The following is an 18,830-nucleotide window of genomic DNA, read 5'->3' on the forward strand; positions in this document are numbered from 1 at the left end:
CAGTGCAGGAAGAACCAACAGAGGTGCAAAAAGAGGCAGAGGGGTGCAGAAAAAGGTAGGAAATGTGTACAAAGAGGCAAGAAAGTTACAGAAAGAGGCAGGAGGGTTACAGAATGCAGGGAGAAAAGTGCAGACAGAGGCAAGAGAATTGCTGAAAGAATCAACTGAGGCATAGAAAGAAGCAAGAGAAGTGCAGTAAGAACGAACATAGATGCAAAAAGAGGCAAGAGAGGTGCAGAAAAAGGTAGAAGACATACACAAAGAGGCAGGACAAGTACAGAAATAAGGAACAGGTGCTGAAAGAGGAGCGGATGTATGACGTTAGCATGCATACTATTACCACGCATACCTTTACAACGCGGTATTTACAACGAATACCGTTACAACGCATAGCGCTTTGAGGGGCTTGATAGTGGTAAGTATAATTTTATATTCCAACTCCAGTCCCTGTGGACACTAGGGAAGGTGTTGGATATAAAATTAAACGTATTCCCTATCCTAGAGCGCCCCCCAGCGCAATGCGTTGTAATGGTATGCGTGGTAATGCCTGCGTTGTAATGGTAGTGCTTTGTAAAAAATGCGTGCTAAACGTTGTATACCAGAGGAGCGAATGGTGCAAAAAGGACAAGAGAATTTTAGAAAGAAGTAACAAAGTTACAGAAAGAGGTAAGGGGGTACAGAAATAGGCAGGAAAGGTACATAAAGGGGGAACAGGGGTGAAGAAAGACACAAGAGAGGTACAGAAAGAGAAAAAAGGGGTGCTAGAATAGGCAAGAGGGGTGCAGAAAGAAGCAAGTAAGGTGCTGAAAGAGTCAAGTGAATTTCTGAAAGATGCAACAAGGTATGTAAAGACAAGAGAAGTGCAGAAAGAGGCAAGTAAGGTGCATAAAGAGGCAAGAGAGGTGCAGCAAATGGCAAGAGATCAGCAGAAGGAAGCAAGAGGGATGCAAAAAAGTAAAGACGAGTACAGAAAGAAGCAAGAGAGGCGCAGATTCAATCAAGAGAAGTGCAGAAAGAAGATAGAGAGGTACAGAAAGAATCAAGAGAAGTGCAGATAGATGCAATAGAAGTGCAGAAAAATGCATATGAGGTACAGAAGGAGGCAAGAGAACTGGAGAAAGAGGCAAGAGAGTTTCAGAAACAGGCAAAAGGGGTGCAGAAAGAGGGAACATGTGTGCAGACAGAGGCAAGAGATGGGCCGAAAGAGGGTAGAGGGTTACAGAAAGAAGAACTTGAGGTTGAGGAAGTAGCAAGAGAGGTGCAGAAAGAGGCAAGTGAGATACAAGAGGAAGGAAGAGAACTGCAAAAAAGGCAATAAAGTTTCAGAAATAGGCAAAAGGGGTGCAAAAAGAGGGAGCAGGTGTTCAGACAGCGGCAAGAGATGTGCCGAAAGAGGAAAGAGAGATACAGAAAGAAGTGAGTAAGGTTCAGAAAGAGGCAAGAGAGGTGCAGGAAGGGGCAAGTGAGGTGCAGGAGGATGCAAGAGAACAGCAAAAAAGGCAAGGGAGTTGTAGTAACAGGCAAAAGGGGTGCAGAAAGAACCAACAGAGGTGCAAAAAGAGGCAAGAGAGATGAAGAAAGAGGTAGGAGAGGTGCATAAAGAGGCAAGAAAGCTACAGAAAGAGGCAGGAGGGGTACAGAAAGTGCAGAAAGAGAGAAGCAAATTGCTGAAAGAGGTATAGAAAGAAGTTAGAGAAGTGCAGAAAAAAGGAAGAGAAGTAGAGAAAGAAGCAACATAGGTGCTGATATAGACAAGAAGGGTGCTGAAAAAGGAAAGAGAAGTGCAGAAAGAAGCAACAGAATTGCAGAAAGACGCAATAGAGGTGCCGAAAGTGGCAAGAGAGATACAGAAAAAAGAAAATAGTGAGGTCCAGAATGAGGCAAAAGAGGGGAGCAGATCGAAGAGACTGAGAATCAGAAAGAGGCAAGAGAAGATAAGAAAGTGGCAAGTGAGGTGCAGAAAGAGAAAAGAAAGGTACAGAAAGAGGCAAGAGAAGTGCAGAAAGAGGCACTCGAAGTGTAGAAAGAGGCAAGAGAGGTACAGAAAGACCCTCCAGGCATGCAGAAAGAGGCAAGAGAGGTGCAGAAGGATGCCAGAAAACTGCAGAAAGAGGGGAGGGAGTTGCAGAAACAGGCAAAAGAAGTGCAAAATGAACCAACAGAGTTGTAAAAAGAGGCAAGAGAGATGGAGAAAGAGGCAGGAGAGGTTCACAATGAGGCAAGAAAGGTACAGAACGAGGCAGAATGGGTACAGAAAGAAGGAAGAGAAGTGTAGAAAGAGATATGAGAATTGTGAAAGAAGCAACAGAGGTATACAAAGAAGCTAGAGAAGTGCAGAAAGAGGCAAGTTAGGTATAGAACGAACAAAGAGCAGTACAGAAAGACTCAACAGAGGTGCAAAAAGAGTCAAGAGGGGTGCAGAAAAAGGTAGGAGAGGTGCACAAAGAGGCAGACAAGTAGGGAAAGTGGCAAGAGGGATGCCAAGTGAAGGAAGGGAAGTGGAGAAAGAAGCAACAGTGGTGCTCATAGAGACACGAAGGGTGCAGAAAGAGGAAAAAGAAGTGCAGATAGAAGCAACAGAGCTGCAGAAAGAGGCAATAGAGGTGCCAAAAAAGGCAAGAGAGATACAGAAAGAAGCAAGTGAGGTGCAGAAAGAGGCAAGAGAGGAGCAGAAAGAAGAGACTCCAATACAGAAAGAACCAAGAGAAGAGAAGAAGGTGGCAAGTGAGGTACGGAAAGAGACAAGTAAGGTATAGAAAGAGGCAAGTGAAGTGCAGAAAGAGGCACTTGAAATGTAGAAAGAGGCAAGAGAGGCACATAAAAACCCTTGGGAAAGGCAGAAAGAGACAAGAGATATGCAGAAAGAGGCAAGAGAAGTACAGAACGAAGAGAGTGAGGTGTAGAAAGAGGTAAGTGAGATGCATAAAGAGGCAAGAGAGGTACAAAAAGAGGCAATGGAAGTGTAGAAACAGGCAAGAGAAATGCACAATGAGGCAAGAGAGGTGCAGAAAGAGGCAAAAGACTTGCTGAAAGAAGCAACAGAGGTACAGGAAGAAGGAAGAGTAGTTCAGAAATAGGCAAGTAAAGTGCAAAATGAAGCTAGAGCAGTACAGAAAGAACTAACAGAGGTACAGAAAGAGGCAATACAGGTACAGAAAGAGGCAGGCGGGGTGCCGAAAGAAGGAGAAGTAGACAAAGAAGGAATAGGTGCTGAAAGAGACGTGAAGGGTGCAGAAAGAGCAAGAGAATGTCAGAAACAATCTACAGAAGTACAGAAAGAGGCTAGAGAGGTGCAGAAACAGGCAGGAAAGGTGCAGAAAGAAAGAAGAGGGGTGCAGAAAGATGCAAGAGAGGTGCAGAAAGAGAAAAAAGATGTGCAAAAATAGGCAAGAGGGGTGCAGAAAAAAGCAAGTGAGGTACAGAAAGAGGCAACAGAGGTGCAGAAAGATGCAAGAGAGGTACGGAAATAAGCAAGAGAAGGGCAGACGGAGGCAAGGGAATTGCTGAAAGAAGCAGGAGAGGTATGGAAAGAAGCAAGAGAAGTACAGAAAGAGCAAGTGAGGTGCAGAAAGAGGCAAGAGAGGGGCAGAAAATGACAAGAGAATATCAGAAAGAGGCAAGAGTGATGCAACAAAGGGAAGAAGGGTGCAGAAAGAAGCAAGAGAGGTACAGAAAGGAACAATAGAAGTGTAGAAAGAAGCAAGAGAGATGCAGAAATAGGGAAGACGAGTGCAGAAAGAGACAACAGGGGTGTAAAAAGAGACACCAGGGGTGCAGAAAGAAGCAAGAGAGGTGCAGATAGAGGCAAAAGAAGTACAGAAAAAGGCAAGTGAGGTGCAGAAGGAGGCATGAGAACTGGAGAAACAGGCAAGAGTGTTTTAGAAACAGGCAAAAGGGGTGTAGAAAGAGGGAACAGTTGTGCGGACAGAGGCAAGAGGTAAGAGGGATACAGAAAGAAGAAACTAAGGTAAAGAAAGAGGCAAGAGAACTGCAGAAAGAGGCAAGAGTGTTGCAGAAACAGACAACAAGGGTGCAGTAAGAACCAACAGTGGTGCAAAAAGAGGCATGAGGGGTGCAGAAAGAGGTAGGAGAGCTGTACAAAGAGGCAGGAAAGTTACAGAGAGAGGCAGGAGGGGTACAGAAGAGAAGTGCAGAAAGAGACAAGTAAGGTGTAGAAAGATGCAAGAGCAGTGCACAAAGAACCAACAAAGGTGCAAAAAGAGGCAGGAGGGGGCAGGAAAAGGTAGGAGAGGTGCACAAAGAGGAAAGAAAAGTACGGAAAGAGGCAAGAGGGATGCAGAAAGAAGACAGAGAAGTGCAGAAAGAAGCAACAGAGTTGCTGAAAGAGACAAGAAGGGCGCAGAAAGAGGCAAGTGAAATGAAGGAAGAAGCAAGTGAGGTGCAGAATGAAGAGACTGAAGTTCAGAAAGACGCAAGAGAAGAGCAGAAAATGGCAAGAGAGGTGCAGAAAGAGGCAGGATAAATGTGGTAAAATGCAAGATAAGAGCAGAAAGAAGCACTTGAGGTGCAGAGAAAGGCAAGAGAGGTACAGAAAGAGGCTTGATAAGTGCAGAAAGAGGCAAAAGAAATGCAGAAAGAGGTGAGAGAGGTGCAGAAGAAATAGAATGAGGTACAGAAGTGAGGTATAGAAAGAGACAAGAAGGGTGCAGAAAGAGGCAAGAAAGGTGAAGAAAGAGGCAAGATATCTGCAGGAAAAAGCAACATAGGTGCTGAAAGAGGTAAGTGAGGTGCAGAAAGGGGCAAGAGAAGTGCACAAAGAGGCAAGTGAAGTGCAGAATGAAGACAGGTAGGTGCAGAAAGAGGAAGAAAGGCGTGGAAAGATGCAAGAGAAATACAGATAGAGGCAAGAGAGGCACAGAAAGAAAAGAGGTTTGGGCACCATTAGTACTAATTTACCACCTACATTTAGCTATAAGTACACATGACCATTCCAGCTTTGCAAAGGGCCTTCCACCATGCTGTAGCATGTAAAGCTGCATTCTTGGGAACATTTGAGAAGTTTGAGCTAGAAAAAAGGGCTTTTTTGTTCAAATCTGCAGATTAGGGAGCAGATGCTGAAAATGTTTAAATATGTGAACATTGGTGCAGCTGAACAGTTACATAATTCCAGTGGCCCTACCCATACCTCCAACTAGGTCCAGAACTGCTCCTCAGTGGTTTCTTCTTTTGTTGTGTCTCATTGAGTGCATAGTTTAGCTTCTATGGAAATGAGTAAGACTAAACCTGAGGTTACCACTCCACAACACAGACTACAATACCACATAATTATTCTCCAAAACACATAATCTCCCTACACATTATTCCTATACACTAAATATCACATATTTCTATTCACATAATTTCACTGCACAACATACCACATCATTCCACTACACACAACGTTCATCCACTCTACACCAAAGAATATTAGTAAAAAACATTTAGATTTACAATGCCAATAGCTCAAACTCTTGCAAATGTGAAGCCTATTACATTGCAAATGCTTCTTTAGCTAGTAGTCGCGTTTGCAGAGTGGTGGAGAAAGAGTGCTGGACCTTCGACCAGCGCTCAAGAATTCTGCTGCTTAGATCTTACAGAAGGTACCAGGAGGGCTTCTTGGCATCCAAAGCTCCTCAGGAGTAAAGAGGATTTCATCCCCTATCCCGTAGTCTGACAAGAGGTGTGTTTGCAGAGTGGTGGAGAAAGGGGGAGTGGCCTCCAAAGATGTCTCAGCAATCCTACCACGTGGAACTTACTGGAGGTAACAAGAGGTGTTGACCCCAAAGGACATCCTTGGGGGCCAACTACCCCTCCTATTACCTTCAGTATATACCACACAGCAGGATTGCTAAATTCTCAAAATAGGCCGAGACCCCTTTGCCCACTACTCTGCAAACGTGCTCCCTGGTGTGCTCTTGGATGGGGATTGCAGTCCCCTTCACTGCTGGGAACCATGCGACTGTTCGGCTGCACCAAATTTTTCATAGTTATACATTTTCCACCTTTGCCACATAATCCATCATCTGCTGCATAATCGGCAGATTTGAACAAAAAGAAATTTGTTTATAGCTCAAACAGCTGAAACGTTACCAAAAATGTAGTGTTACAGCATGGCGGAAGGCCCTTTGCAAATCTGGAATGGTCACCTGTTACTTATTGCTTAATGTGGGTGTTAAATTGTCAATAATGGTGTTCAAACCACTCTTGCTTCTTTCTGCGCCTCTCTTGCCTCTTTCTGAATTTCTCTTGCTTCTTTCTGCACCTTTCTTCTTTTTTCTGAAAATCTCTTACATCTTTCTGCACATCTCTTCTGCTTTCTGCACGTCCCTTCTTTCTGCACCTCCCTTGCCTCTTTCTGCACCTCTCTTGCTTCTGTTTTCTGCACATCTCCTGCCTTTTTCTGCATCACTGTTACTTTCTCTCTGAACTTCCTTTGCCTCTTTCTGTACCCTTTTGCCTCTTTCTGTACCTCTCTTGTCTCATCGCTCTTACCTCTGTTCGCACTTCTCTTGCCTTTTTCTGCACTTCACTTGCTTGGTTTTTTTCTGCACTTCCCTTGCTTCTTTCTACACCTTACTTGCCTCTTTTTGCACTTCTCTTCTGTGAGCCTCCTGACTCTTTCTGAACCTTTCCTGCCTCTTTGTGCACCTCTCCTACCTCTTTCTGCACCCCTCATGCCTCTTTTTGCACCACTGTTGGTTCTTACTGTACCCATGTTGCCTGTTTCTGCAACACTCTTGCCTCTTTCTGCAGTTCTCTTGCCTCCTTCTGCACCTCACTTGCCTCTTTCTACACCTCTTTTGCCTCTTTCTGTACCTCTGTTGATTCTTTCTGTACTTCTCTTGCCTCTTTCTGCACCCCTGCCTCTCTCTGCAACTCTGTGACTTCTTTATGTACTTCTCTGTCTTCTTTGTGCACCTGTCTTGCTTCTTTCTGCACCCCTCTTGCCTCTTTCTGTACCCCTCTTCCTGCATCTCTCTTGCTTCTTTCTGTACCTATCTTGCCTCTGCCTGTACCCCTGTTCCCTTTTTCTGCATGTATCTTGCATGTTTCTGCACCTCCTTGCCTCTTTTTGCACCCCTATTCCATCTTTCCGCACATCTCTTGCCTGTTTCTGAAACTTTCTTGCCTCTTTTTTGCAGTTCTCTTCCTTCTTCTGCACCTCTGTTGCTTGTTTTTGCACCTTACTTTCCTCTTTCTGGTCCTTGCTTGCCTCTTTCTGCACCTCTCTTGCTTCTATTTTCTGCACATCTATTGCCTTTTCCTGCATCCCTGTTGATTATTTTTGCACTTCTCTTTCCTCTTTCTGCACCCTACTATCTCTTTCTGCACCTCTCTTACCTCTTTCAGCACCTCTCTTGCCCCTATTCGCACTTTTCTTTGCCTCTTTCTGCACTTCCCTTGCTTGCTTCTTTCTACACTTCCCTTTCTTCTTTCTGCACCTCTCTTGCTTCTTTTTGCACTTCTCTAGCTTTTTTCTGCCCCCTCTTGCTTCTTTCTATACCCATTTTTTCTCTTTCCGCACCTTGCTTGCATCTTTCTACATTTCTGTTGCTTCTTTCTGCACTTCTATTGTCTCTTTCTGCACCCCCCTTGCCTCTTTATACACCTCTGTTTCTTCTTTCTGCAATTTTCTTGCTTCTTTATGCGCCTCAATTGCTTCTTTCTACACCTCTATTGCCACTTTCTGGGCCCCTCTAGCCTATTTCCACATCCCTCTTCCCTCTTTCTGCAGCTCTGTTTCATCTTTCTGCATCTCTGATGCCTCTTTCTGTACTTTTCTTGCTTTTTTGGGCAACTCTCTTGCTTGTTTCTGCACCCCTCTTGCCTCTATCTGCACCCCTCATTCGGTAACTCTCTTACCTCTTTCTCTAGTTTTCTTGCTTCCCTATGTACCTAATTTGCTTCTTTCTCCACATCTCATCCCTCTTTCTGCACCTCTCTTGCTTTGTTCTACACCCCTCTTCCTGCACCTCTCTTGCCCCTTTCTGCACCCCTCTTCACTCTTTCTGTACCTCTCCTGCCTCTGTCTGTGCCCCTGTTCCCTCTTTCTGCACCTCTGGTGCCTATTTCTGCTCCTCTTTTGCCTCTTTCTGTACCACTATTACATCTTTCTGCAACTCTCTTGCCTCTTTCTGCAGTATCCTTGCCTTCTTCTGCACTTCTGTTGCCTCTTTCTGCACCCTGTTTGTGTGTTTTTGCACCTTACTTGCCTCTTTCTGTACATCTCTTGCCTCTTTCTGCACCTTTCCTGCCTCTTTTGCACCTCTGTTGTTTCATTCTGAACTTCTACTGCTTTTTTTACAGCTCTCTTGCTTGTTTCTGCACCCCTCTTGCCTCTTTCTGCACCCCTCTTCCCTCTTTCTGCAAATCTCTTGCCTCTTTCTGTTGTTCACTCACCTCCTTCTGTACCTCTGCTGCTTCTTTCTGTACTTATCTTGCCTGTCTGCACTCTCCTTGCCTGTGACTGCACCTCATTTGCCTCTTTCTGCTTGTCTCATGCATCTTTCAATGCCACTCCTGTCTCTTTCTGCACATCTCTTGCCTCTTTCGGCACCTCTGTTGCTTCTTTCTGCACTTCTCTTACCTCTTGCTTTGCCCCTCTTGCCTCTCTATGCAATTCTGTTGCTTCTTTCTGCACTTCTCTTTCTTTTTCTGTACCTGTCTGGCTTCTTTGTGCCCCTCTTCACTTTTCCTGCACCTCTCTTGCCTCTTTCTGCACCCCTCTGGTCTCTTTCTGTACCTCTCTTGCCTCTGTCAGTATCCCTGTTCCCTCTCTCTGCACCTCTCTTACCTGTTTCTGCACCTCTCTCGCCTCTTTCTGCATCACTATTCAATCTTTCTGTACCTCTCCTGCCTGTTTGTACAACTCTCATGCCTCTTTCTGCAGTTCTCTTTCCTTCTTGTGCACCAATCTTGCTACTTTCTCCACTTCTCTTGCCTCTTTCTATACCCTGTTAGAGTGTTTTTGCACCTTACTTGCCTATTTCTGTAACTCTGTTGCCTCTTTCTGCACCTCTCTTGCCTGCTTCTGCACTTCTCCTGCTCTTTCCTACCCCTCTCTTGTTTCTTTCTGCAACTCTCTAGTCTCTTTCATCACTTCTCTTGCTCCTTTCTGCACCTCTGTTGCTTTTTTCAGCTCATCCCTTTCATCCATCTTCACTTCTCTTGCCTGTTTCAGCATCTCTCTTGCATTTTCCTACATACCTCTTGCCTCTTTCTGTAACCCTCTTGCCTCTTTCTGCACCTCTCTTCCCTCCTTCTGCATTTGTCTTACTTCTTTCTGCATATCCCATGCCTCTTTCGGCACTTCTCTTGCATCTTTCTACACCTCTTTTGTTTCTTTTTTGTACCCCTTTTCCCACATTTTGCACCTCTTCTACCTGTTTATGCATGTCTCTTTCCTCTTTCTGCATCCCCCCTTGCCTATCTCTGCAACTATGTTGCATCATTCTGTACTTCTCTTTCTTCTTTTTGCACATGTCTTGCTTATTTCTGCACCCCTCTTGCCTCATTCTGTACCTCTCTTCCTGCACCTCTCCTGCCTCTTTCTGTACCTCTCTTCCATCTTTCTGTACCTCTCTTGCCTATGTCTGTGCCCCTGTTCCCTATTTCTGCTCTTCTCTTGACTCTTTATGCACCCCTATTCGATCTTTCTGCACCTCTCTTATTACCTGTTTCTGCAACTCTCTTGCCTCTTTCTGCAGTTTGCTTGCCTTCTCCTGCACCTCTGTTGCCTCTTTCTGTACCCCTCTTGCCTCTTTCTGACACCATCCGCCTGATGAACTCCATCCACTCAGGTTCCCCAACTGACCCATGCCCTCACCACATCTTCAACAAAGCAAACTCCATCATAGCACCACACCTCCGAGATGTCATCAACTGCTCCCTCAACTCCGCCACCTTCCCGGAAAGCTGGAAACACGCAGAACTCAGCGCCCTTCTGAAAAAACCCACAGCTGACCCCACCGAACTCAAAAACTACCGCCCCATCTCGCTTCTTCCATTCCCGGCCAAAGTCATCGAGAAAACCGTCAACAACCAGCTCGCCACCTTCCTCGAAACCAACAAATCCCTCGACTCCTCACAATCCGGCTTCCGAGCCAAACACAGCACTGAGACCGCACTTATCGCAGCAACAGACGATATTCGAACTCTACTAGACAATGGAGACACAGTCGCCCTCATCCTCCTCGACCTCTCCGCTGCCTTCGACACAGACTGTCATAACACCCTTCTACAGCGCCTAAGAAACGTCGGAATCCAAGGAAAAGCTTTGCAATGGATCACCTCGTTCCTCACCGGAAGAACCCAGAGAGTCCGCCTCCCACCATTCAAGTCAGAGGCCTCTGAAGTCATCTGCGGCGTGCCACAAGGATCGTCACTCAGCCCCACCCTCTTCAACGTTTACATGAGCCCCCTTGCGGCCATCGCTCGCCAACACAATCTCAACATCATCTCCTACGCTGACGACACTCAACTGATCCTTTCACTCACCAAAGACCCTAACACCGCCAAAACCAACTTACACGAAGGAATGAAAGATGTAGCCGAGTGGATGAAGCACAGCCGTCTGAAACTGAACTCAGACAAAACAGAAGTCCTCATCCTAGGCACCTCCCCCACCGCCTGGGATGACTCTTGGTGGCCAGAGGCCCTTGGAAAAGCACCCATCCCGACGAACCACGCACGAAACCTGGGCGTCATCCTGGACTCCTCACTCTCGATGACCAGACAAGTCAACGCCGTTTCATCATCCTGCTTCAAAATTCTTCGCATGCTCAAAAAAACATTTCGCTGGATCCCCACCGAAACTAGAAAAACGGTCACCCACGCACTAGTCACGAGCCGCCTGGACTACGGAAACACCCTATACGCCGGTACCACAGCTAAACTCCAGAAAAAACTCCAACGCATCCAGAACGCTTCAGCCAGGCTCATACTAGACATCCCGCGCAAAGAACACATCTCTGGTCACCTGAAAAACCTCCACTGGCTCCCCGTCAATAAGAGAATTACTTTCCGCCTCCTGACCCACGCTCACAAAGCACTTTACGACCTTGGACCCGAATGCCTCAACACACGACTCTCCTTCTACACCCCCCCCCCGCCAGCTGCGATCTTCCAACCAAGCCCTTGCTATCGTACCTCGCATCAACAAAACGACCATGGGAGGTAGTTCCTTCTCCTACCTGGCAGCTAAGACCTGGAACTCACTTCCCACTCACCTTCGTCTCACTCAGAACCACCTAGCATTCAGAAAGCAACTTAAAACTTGGATATTCGACAAGTAATTCCCGACCCTTCTTCAAGCGCCTGAGACCCTCTGGGTATATAGTGCGCTATATAAATATTTTGACATTTTTTTTTTACCTCTCCTGCCTCTTTCTGCAGTTCTCTTGCCTCTTTTGGTGTATCTTTCGGTACTTGTGTTGCTTTTTTCCACAGTTTTTTTGCTTGTTTCTGCACCCTTCTGCCTCTTTCTGCCCCCCTCCTTCCTCTTTCTGCAACTCTCTTTCTGTGGCTCAATCACCTCCTTCTGCACCTCTGTTTCTGTATCATTATTCTATGTTCTGCACCTCTCTTGCTTCTTTCTCCACTTCTCTTGTCTCTTTCTGCACCCCGCTCAAGTGTTTTTGAACCTTACTTGCCTTTTTATACACCTCTGTTGCCTCCTTCTGCACCACTCTTGCATCTTTTTGTACCCTCTTGCCTCTTTGTGAACCCCTCTTCCCTCTTTCTGCACTTGTCTTTCCTGTTTCTACAATTCTCTTGCCTCTTTCTGCACTTCCTCTGCTTTTTTCTGCACTTCTATTGTTTCTTTCTGTAGCTCTCTTGTCTCTTTCATCACTTCTCTTGCTTCTTTCTGCACCTCTATTGCTTCTTTCTGCACTTCTCTTGCCTCTTTCTGCACTTCTCTTGCCTGTTTCAGCATCTCTCTTGCCTCTTTCCGCACCCCTCTTGCCTCTTTCTGTACCCCTCTTGCCTCTTTGTGAACCCCTCTTCCCTCTTTCTGCACTTCTCTTGCCTCTTACACCTCTTCTCTTGCTTCTTTCTGCAACCCTGTTGTTTCTTTCAGTACTACTCTTGCCTCTTTCAGCACTTCTCCTGCCTGTTTCAGCACCTCACGTGCCTCTTTAATTGCCACTCTTGCCTTTTTCTGAACCCTCTTGTCTCTTTTTGTACCCATCTTCCCTCTTTCTGTACTTCTCTTGCCCCTTTGCCCCTTTCTTCACCTCTGTTTGCTCTTTCTGCACCTCTGCTGCCTGTTTGTGCACCTGGCTTCCCTTTTTTACACTTCTCTTGCCTCTTTCTGCATTTCTGTTGCTTCATTCTGCACTTCTCTTGCCTCTTTCTGCACCCATCTAGCCTCTTTATGCACTCCTGTAGCTTCTCTCTGCATTGTCCCTGATCCTCTTTTCCTGTTCCTTAAAGTTTAGATTACTCTGAACCTAGTTCTTCTGGACCTGACCCGCCAGTTATCTTAGTCTTGGTCTTGTTGTTCCTAGTCATTCTGGTCCGTCTTGACCTATTGAGCTTCTTATCATAAACTTTTCCTTTTGGCCATCATAGCCTTTCCTGTGTCCCCCAGTTTGGTTCATATGGCCCTCTTGGGCCTAGTCACATTATCCTGGTTCTCCTCACTGTCAACTTATTAGCCCTGACAAGTTCTGGTCCATTTTGCTTCTTGTGTCAGGTTACTCTTTGCCCTCCTAGTCTGTGTTGTCCTTGTTCTCCAGGAGCTGGGCATTGTCCATTTAGTCCTACTGGTACTGCAGCCATTGATTCAGGTCCTCTTGATTCAGGATCTCCTTGTTTGGGTCCTCCTGAGCCTGGACAAGTTTGTCGTAGTCCTTCTGCCTTCTCTGACCATTCCACTTGGTCTTCCAGATGCTGGCTGGCCTTCTTGCCGCTGATCCTCCTCTCCCTGGTCCTGCTAGTTATAATGATTACTCTGCCCCACTTAGTAATCCAATCCCTGATACATTAGGTCCTGATAGTCATGACACTCTTAGCCCTGTTTCTGGTCCTCCTGGTCATAATCCTTTAAGGTTACCTACTCCTCTGGCTCTGGAAATCCGGCTGCCCTTGGTGCTGCCCCCTTAGTCTTCTAATCCCTGTCCTACTTATCATACAATCCTTAAAATACTGGCCATTACCATTCAGGTCCTGATCTTTGTAATCCTCTTCAAACTGGTCCTTATCCTGCTGGCCCTCATGCTCCTACTCCTGGTCTAGATGGCTCTGCATTAACTTGCCCTGTCACAGATCATCCTAGCTCTTTTCTAGTTCTGATGTAGCCTGAGCCCCGGTTGATGCTAGTTTAAGAACTTCATAGCCCTGTACTTCATGGTCCTGGTTTGACTGGTCATCATTTTCATATATCCATGCCCCTAGTTGTTTGGATCTTGGTCCTCCTCACCCTAATTCTCGTCCATCAGTCCTCCTTGTTCTGCTGCCCTGGTTTATCTAGTCTCCTTGTTTGCCTGCTCTTAATCCTTCTAATTCTGCTCACCTTGTTCCATGTAGTCCTGGTCTTAGTTCTGGTACTCCTTTCTCTGGTCCTCACATATCGGTTCTTCTAGTGCTAGTTCCTCTGGTTTCCATAAGCCCTTCTAGTCCCCAGTCCTATTGCCCCATCCTATACTGATCCTCCTGCTCTCCTGGCTTGCCAATCCTACTATGTTCTTGTCCATAAGACCATGGGCCCCTTTATCATGGCGCTCCTAGTAATGGTCCTATTGGGTCTGGTCTTCCTCATTCAACTGACACTTATGGTACTAATTACTATGATGTGGGGCACCCTGGTTTGTGTAGTTCTCGTCACTCTAGGTTTAGTATCATCCTCAGGCTAACACTCCTTGACCTTCTGATCCTAGTTCTGCTGGTCCTAGATTTTCTTGTCCTTTATAACCTCCAGGTCATTCTAATCTAGGGTTTCCCCTTGAGATATACCAAATGAAGGATTGTTTCAGAACATCCGGGCCTACACTGTAGAGAGCCTTATCAGCAAGACAGATGGCTTTAAACCTTAGTGGATTCCTAAAAGGGACCCAATGTAACTTTCTGATGGCTTGAGATGCATTTGGGAATGTCAGCCAGTTATCTGGCTGCCGTATTGTGCAGGACACATTGCTTGTTAAGATATTAAAGTTCCATATTCAGGTACAAACCACTGCAGTAGTCTATCTTGAATAGCAATAATTCAGTTACCACAGTCTTTTGGGTATCCAACGGGATCAAAAAGAGAACCTTTTTAGCCTCCTTAGGATAAAGAAAGAGGAATAGGTGATTGCATTTACCTGCCGGGCAAATGTAAGTTTGTTATCTGTAACCACTCCCAAATTCTTTACTTTGCTCACTGGGGTAGGCAGGGTTCTCAATTTCTCCAGCCACCATGAAGGGGTCCATAGAAAGGGTTTATTCCCAAAGAGGATAACCTCTGTTTTTCCCAAATTCAACTTCAATCAGTTTTAAGCAATTGGTTCTTAGTACCCTCTAGCATTGGTAACTATGGTCATCATAGATCAGGTGTCCATGGGCCTGATTCCTTTTGGCCTGGTCCTTAGCGGTTCTGGTCCTCCTAGCCCTCCTAGTGGTCCAACTCTTGGCCCTTATTGTCCTGCTTTTTATCTTCCTCCTGCTGCTTCCTTACCCACACTCCCTCCACAATGACTTTAATCACCTACAGCCTCCAAGCCTGTCACACAGATGTGTTTTTTTACTTACAGATTTCTTTTGCTGAGCCAGCACAGTAAAACACAAAAACGTGGGCCCAGGAGAAACAGGTCCTTCCACACTTAAAATATGTCCTAACAAGTTAAAAATGAAACTACCATTCTTAAGATGCACTGTGCAGGTGACTAGCATGTTGGTGAGCCGGAATGGGCCAATCATGACAGAGGAGCAATAAGCATCAATACCGTAAACCTCCTCTGTTTGGTGAATAGTATGAAAAAGCGTGTTTATTTAAAGAAGCAGAGTGAACTCTCTGCTTTCACTTCCCCATACCTCAGAAGCCTCATTACAGTGGCTCATTCATTTTGTATCTTGCAACTGTGCCAAAGCACTCTGCCTCTAAATGTCAATTGCCTACTGTATGTGTCCCTTCCTCTGCGGCCCAGGTTCCGTGTTTGCTGCTGCTTGTTGACTGCTGCTGTGTTGCCAGATTTGAAACACTAAGCAAGCACAATCCCCCTTGGATAGAGGTCTAAATCGAGCACTAGGGGGGTGCTCCGTGCGGACTTCCAAGTGATACAGAGCTACGTTTTTTCTCAAGTGGCTCCCAAATGGTAAGTTTGCAAGTGGTTGTGAGAAAAAACAAACATCAAAGACCTCCAACTGGTGACATTTTTCATTGTGGTTAGTCGCTGCTGTTCTCGTTGAGGAAGCTTCCGCTCAAGTAGACTGTCTACTCAAGCGGCAGAAAGCAGCAGCGCCCTCTGGTGAGATGTATAGTGCAGTTTGCACTCATTTTACAGTACAAGACAAACTCTAGGCATTAGAAATCAGCGCGAGTAGGGCGACCTAACAGACTCCACTGCTGGTGGAATACTGCGAGGCGCAGTGCAGTTTTTCTGGAACTTTGCAGAGTTCAGCAGAGTAAAACTCTACAACCTCCACATAGGCCTGACTAGCACCATGTCTTCTGTAAGAAGACCAAGAAAAAGCCAGTTCTCAATAATAATCAAAAGGAGTAACTTGAACATTAAAAAAACAATCTATTCGCATGAGTGAATAAAACATTATTGTAACATGATTTAAAGCAATACTTAGTATTCTGTGGTTACAGTCAATTACTCCCTGACTAAAGCACATAATATCATTTGCCACATCCAGAAGCTTCTGTTTGATTTCTTTGTGTCTTATTTAGTCATTAAGATCTCATCAATTTTGTTTTTAATTCAAAATTGATTTAATGTTTTTTTCATCTGTAAATAGCGTAGCTTAATTCATGCACTTACCTTTATACAAACTATTTTAAATTTGTAAATGCACTTACTTTTAAATGCTTCACACTTGTTGCATCTCCATTAGAAGATGGCCATCACACTACCGTTGCCTGGAGTACCTTTTATCTTTATGTCTGGCTAAATAAAGACCTCCTTCACACTCTTTATCTGGCTGCTTGTAAAATTTTGTACATTATCTCCACTATTTAGTTAATGGCTAGATAAACAGCACAGAATATGTACTATTTTGGTGGCAGCCTGGTAAATAGTATTTGGCCAGTGGAAGCTTCCATTTTATTTTTTATTCTTAGTTAAAAATAAATGTTTATGTTCTTTTCTGGAATATAAGGCCTGCTCAGAGAAGCTGATTATTATTTATTATATTTTGGATAGTATATTTTTGATTTCTAAAGAAATACATACTTATAGTACTGCAAAAACGATTCTTCTTAGATACCTCACAGTTAAAGGAATTTGAAAATGTTTCTCTGCCTTCCATGTTTTTTAAGATTCTTGGCTTTTCATAGTTGATTTTTAGATTGATTGAGCTGCAATAAATCATGTTACATACTTAAGTTAAAGTTGTGATAATTTCGTAATGCTGAAATAAATTTCCACCAGTCTGGATTATTTTTCCCTATCAACTATGTAATATGTTGTGCCACACTTTTATAACATTTTAATCGGAACATTTTCCAAAAGTCTCATTTTCAAACACTATTGCTATGTTTTGACCATTAATATGATCCATATATATTAATACCGTTGTTGATAAATCTACCTTTATTATTTATTAGTGACAGTATTCAGCAGATTGTTTTGTTTTATGAGTTGTTTCTAATTCTTTTATTCTCTATCCCTGCCATATATTTTACTTCACCATTGATTTCAAGCCTTTAGAATATAAACAAATGTTCTAATATATATTGTGTGAATTATAGACACAATATAAAGGACAATAATCTCAATCGGCAATAATGCTGTTTCCACTACATTGTTCTATCAATTTATTGTAAGGTAAATAATTGCTATTTATAACTCTATTCACACTTACCTTTAGAGGTAGATATGAATGGAATTAAGAAGGCTAAATATATACATACCTAACAATATAGTGGTAGAAGGTGTTTTGAATGCGATATTATTGACATACGATACATTACAACTTATATTCTGACCTACCAATATTATATTGATTACAAAAGTGTGTTTGCAACATCTAATTTATAGGTGCAATGATAAATTATTGAGGCATGCCATTTAAAATATTGTATTCATACAGAAAAACGTGTGACTTTTTTATTTAATTACTTTCTTTTTTAATCTGATTTTCCATTAAGGTTCAAAGTATGATTTTCTTTCACAAAAACAATTTACACACGTGTATTACAAAATCAGCAAAGGAATCATACAGGGGTCCATTAGATGAGAATGAGCAATTGTTTTAATTTGTAATTGTTCTAATGAAGTGTGCTTGTTTGTTCTTCAGGTAACATTTTGATCTCCTGCATCTCTTCCATATTCACTGCATCTTTGGACAATATTTCTTCCACTTTATTTGGTTTAGCTTTGTCCCTCTCCTGACGGTGGTGTTTGTTTAAGATAAACAGGATGAAGACACATGGTATGTAGGAAGCTCCACGTAGCAGTGCTGTCAATCCGAGGTAGAGAAGTCTAAAAAAAGAAAATATTAGATCTGGGTAAACATGCATTTCATATTTATCTAACATGTTCTGCAAAATTCTTCACCCCATCCCTATTGCTCATAAGATCAGCAAGTGCCATTTATTGATTCCATTTGACATTATCATTGCACCAAAAACAGTTTTAGTGATTAAGTTCACATCTGAGAGCTGTGAGGGTTACATCAACACTACTGTTTGAGAAATTACATAAGACACACCAAACCTGATTTAGAGGTAGGCAGTAATGTAAAATCAGCCAATTCACTGTGGAGTTACCACTTACAAATTGTGAATTTTGCATTAGCAAAGGTTCCTTTATCAAGCTTACAGTGTAGCACTTGTCAGGATTCTATTTGCAGTCATTCTTTGAAATGACATTTTGTCTTTTCTTTGTTTTATTTGTAGACATCACATACAGTGGCAGAATCAGTTCTTTCCCAGAGGAGGCGAAGTACACCACAGTGGGTTTTATGGTATGTGACAGCTTTTGAACATAATAGGGCGGACAGGGTGGACGTGAACACTGCTATGTGATAAAACAAGTGTGTTTTTACACTATTAGTGTTGGCTGAGTATTGAACTGAGCTATGGAACAGAAAGAACAAGCAGTCATTTTACCAGGGCTTTTGGATTATTCTCCCAACCTCAGTAACTTTGGAAAAATGGGCCGAAATGGGCCATTTTACAGCATCTTTTTAAACGAAATTAGTTAAATAGCAATAGAATCTGAAGGGGCACTCATGAAATAATCCAATTATTTCATGGTGTGCCAACTACGCCTCACTGTATCTAGGGATATTGTGGGGTTATCCTCTCCAAGAAAATCTAGAACATATTAGCTAAGAAAAAATTATAGGGATTTGTTGAAAATAAACATCTTATGTGTGGTATAACCCAAGATATTTGCAGTAATTGTTTTTGTTGGCCTTAGAACTGCTAGCCAGAGGTAAAGTACTTCTAATACCTCTAAACCTAACTAAATTGGTATCTTTTGGAAACTTTGACTTACCTATAAGTCCATAGTATATGGAACCATGTGTACCCAAGGCCTGTAAGTTAAATGTCAGCAATGGGCATTAGCACCCAGTTGTGCTGCAGACTGCATTAACACAACAAATCTGACCCTAGGCCTATCATTGTAGCCTGGAAGTGAAGTCTAAAACTGCCAATTTGAGTCCTGACCCCAAAATAC

At 43.7% G+C, this 18,830-nt stretch overlaps 1 protein-coding gene across 1 annotated transcript in view; it reads right to left on the reverse strand.

The window, feature by feature from the left end:
• Window positions 1-16,729: 16,729 nt before the first annotated feature.
• LOC147751600 (solute carrier organic anion transporter family member 1A2-like) overlaps window positions 16,730-18,830 on the reverse strand; it is an 853,363-nt gene continuing 851,262 nt past the window's right edge. Inside the window, exon 15 of the mRNA XM_086920549.1 lies at window positions 16,730-17,627. Coding sequence (XP_086776675.1) covers window positions 17,414-17,627 — 214 coding nt within the window. The 3' untranslated portion in view covers window positions 16,730-17,413. The remainder of the gene's footprint in view (window positions 17,628-18,830) is intronic.

Source organism: Lissotriton vulgaris, chromosome 1_1 (genome assembly GCF_964263255.1).
Source record: "Lissotriton vulgaris chromosome 1_1, aLisVul1.2, whole genome shotgun sequence".
In the NCBI taxonomy this organism is placed as follows: Eukaryota; Metazoa; Chordata; class Amphibia; order Caudata; family Salamandridae; genus Lissotriton; species Lissotriton vulgaris.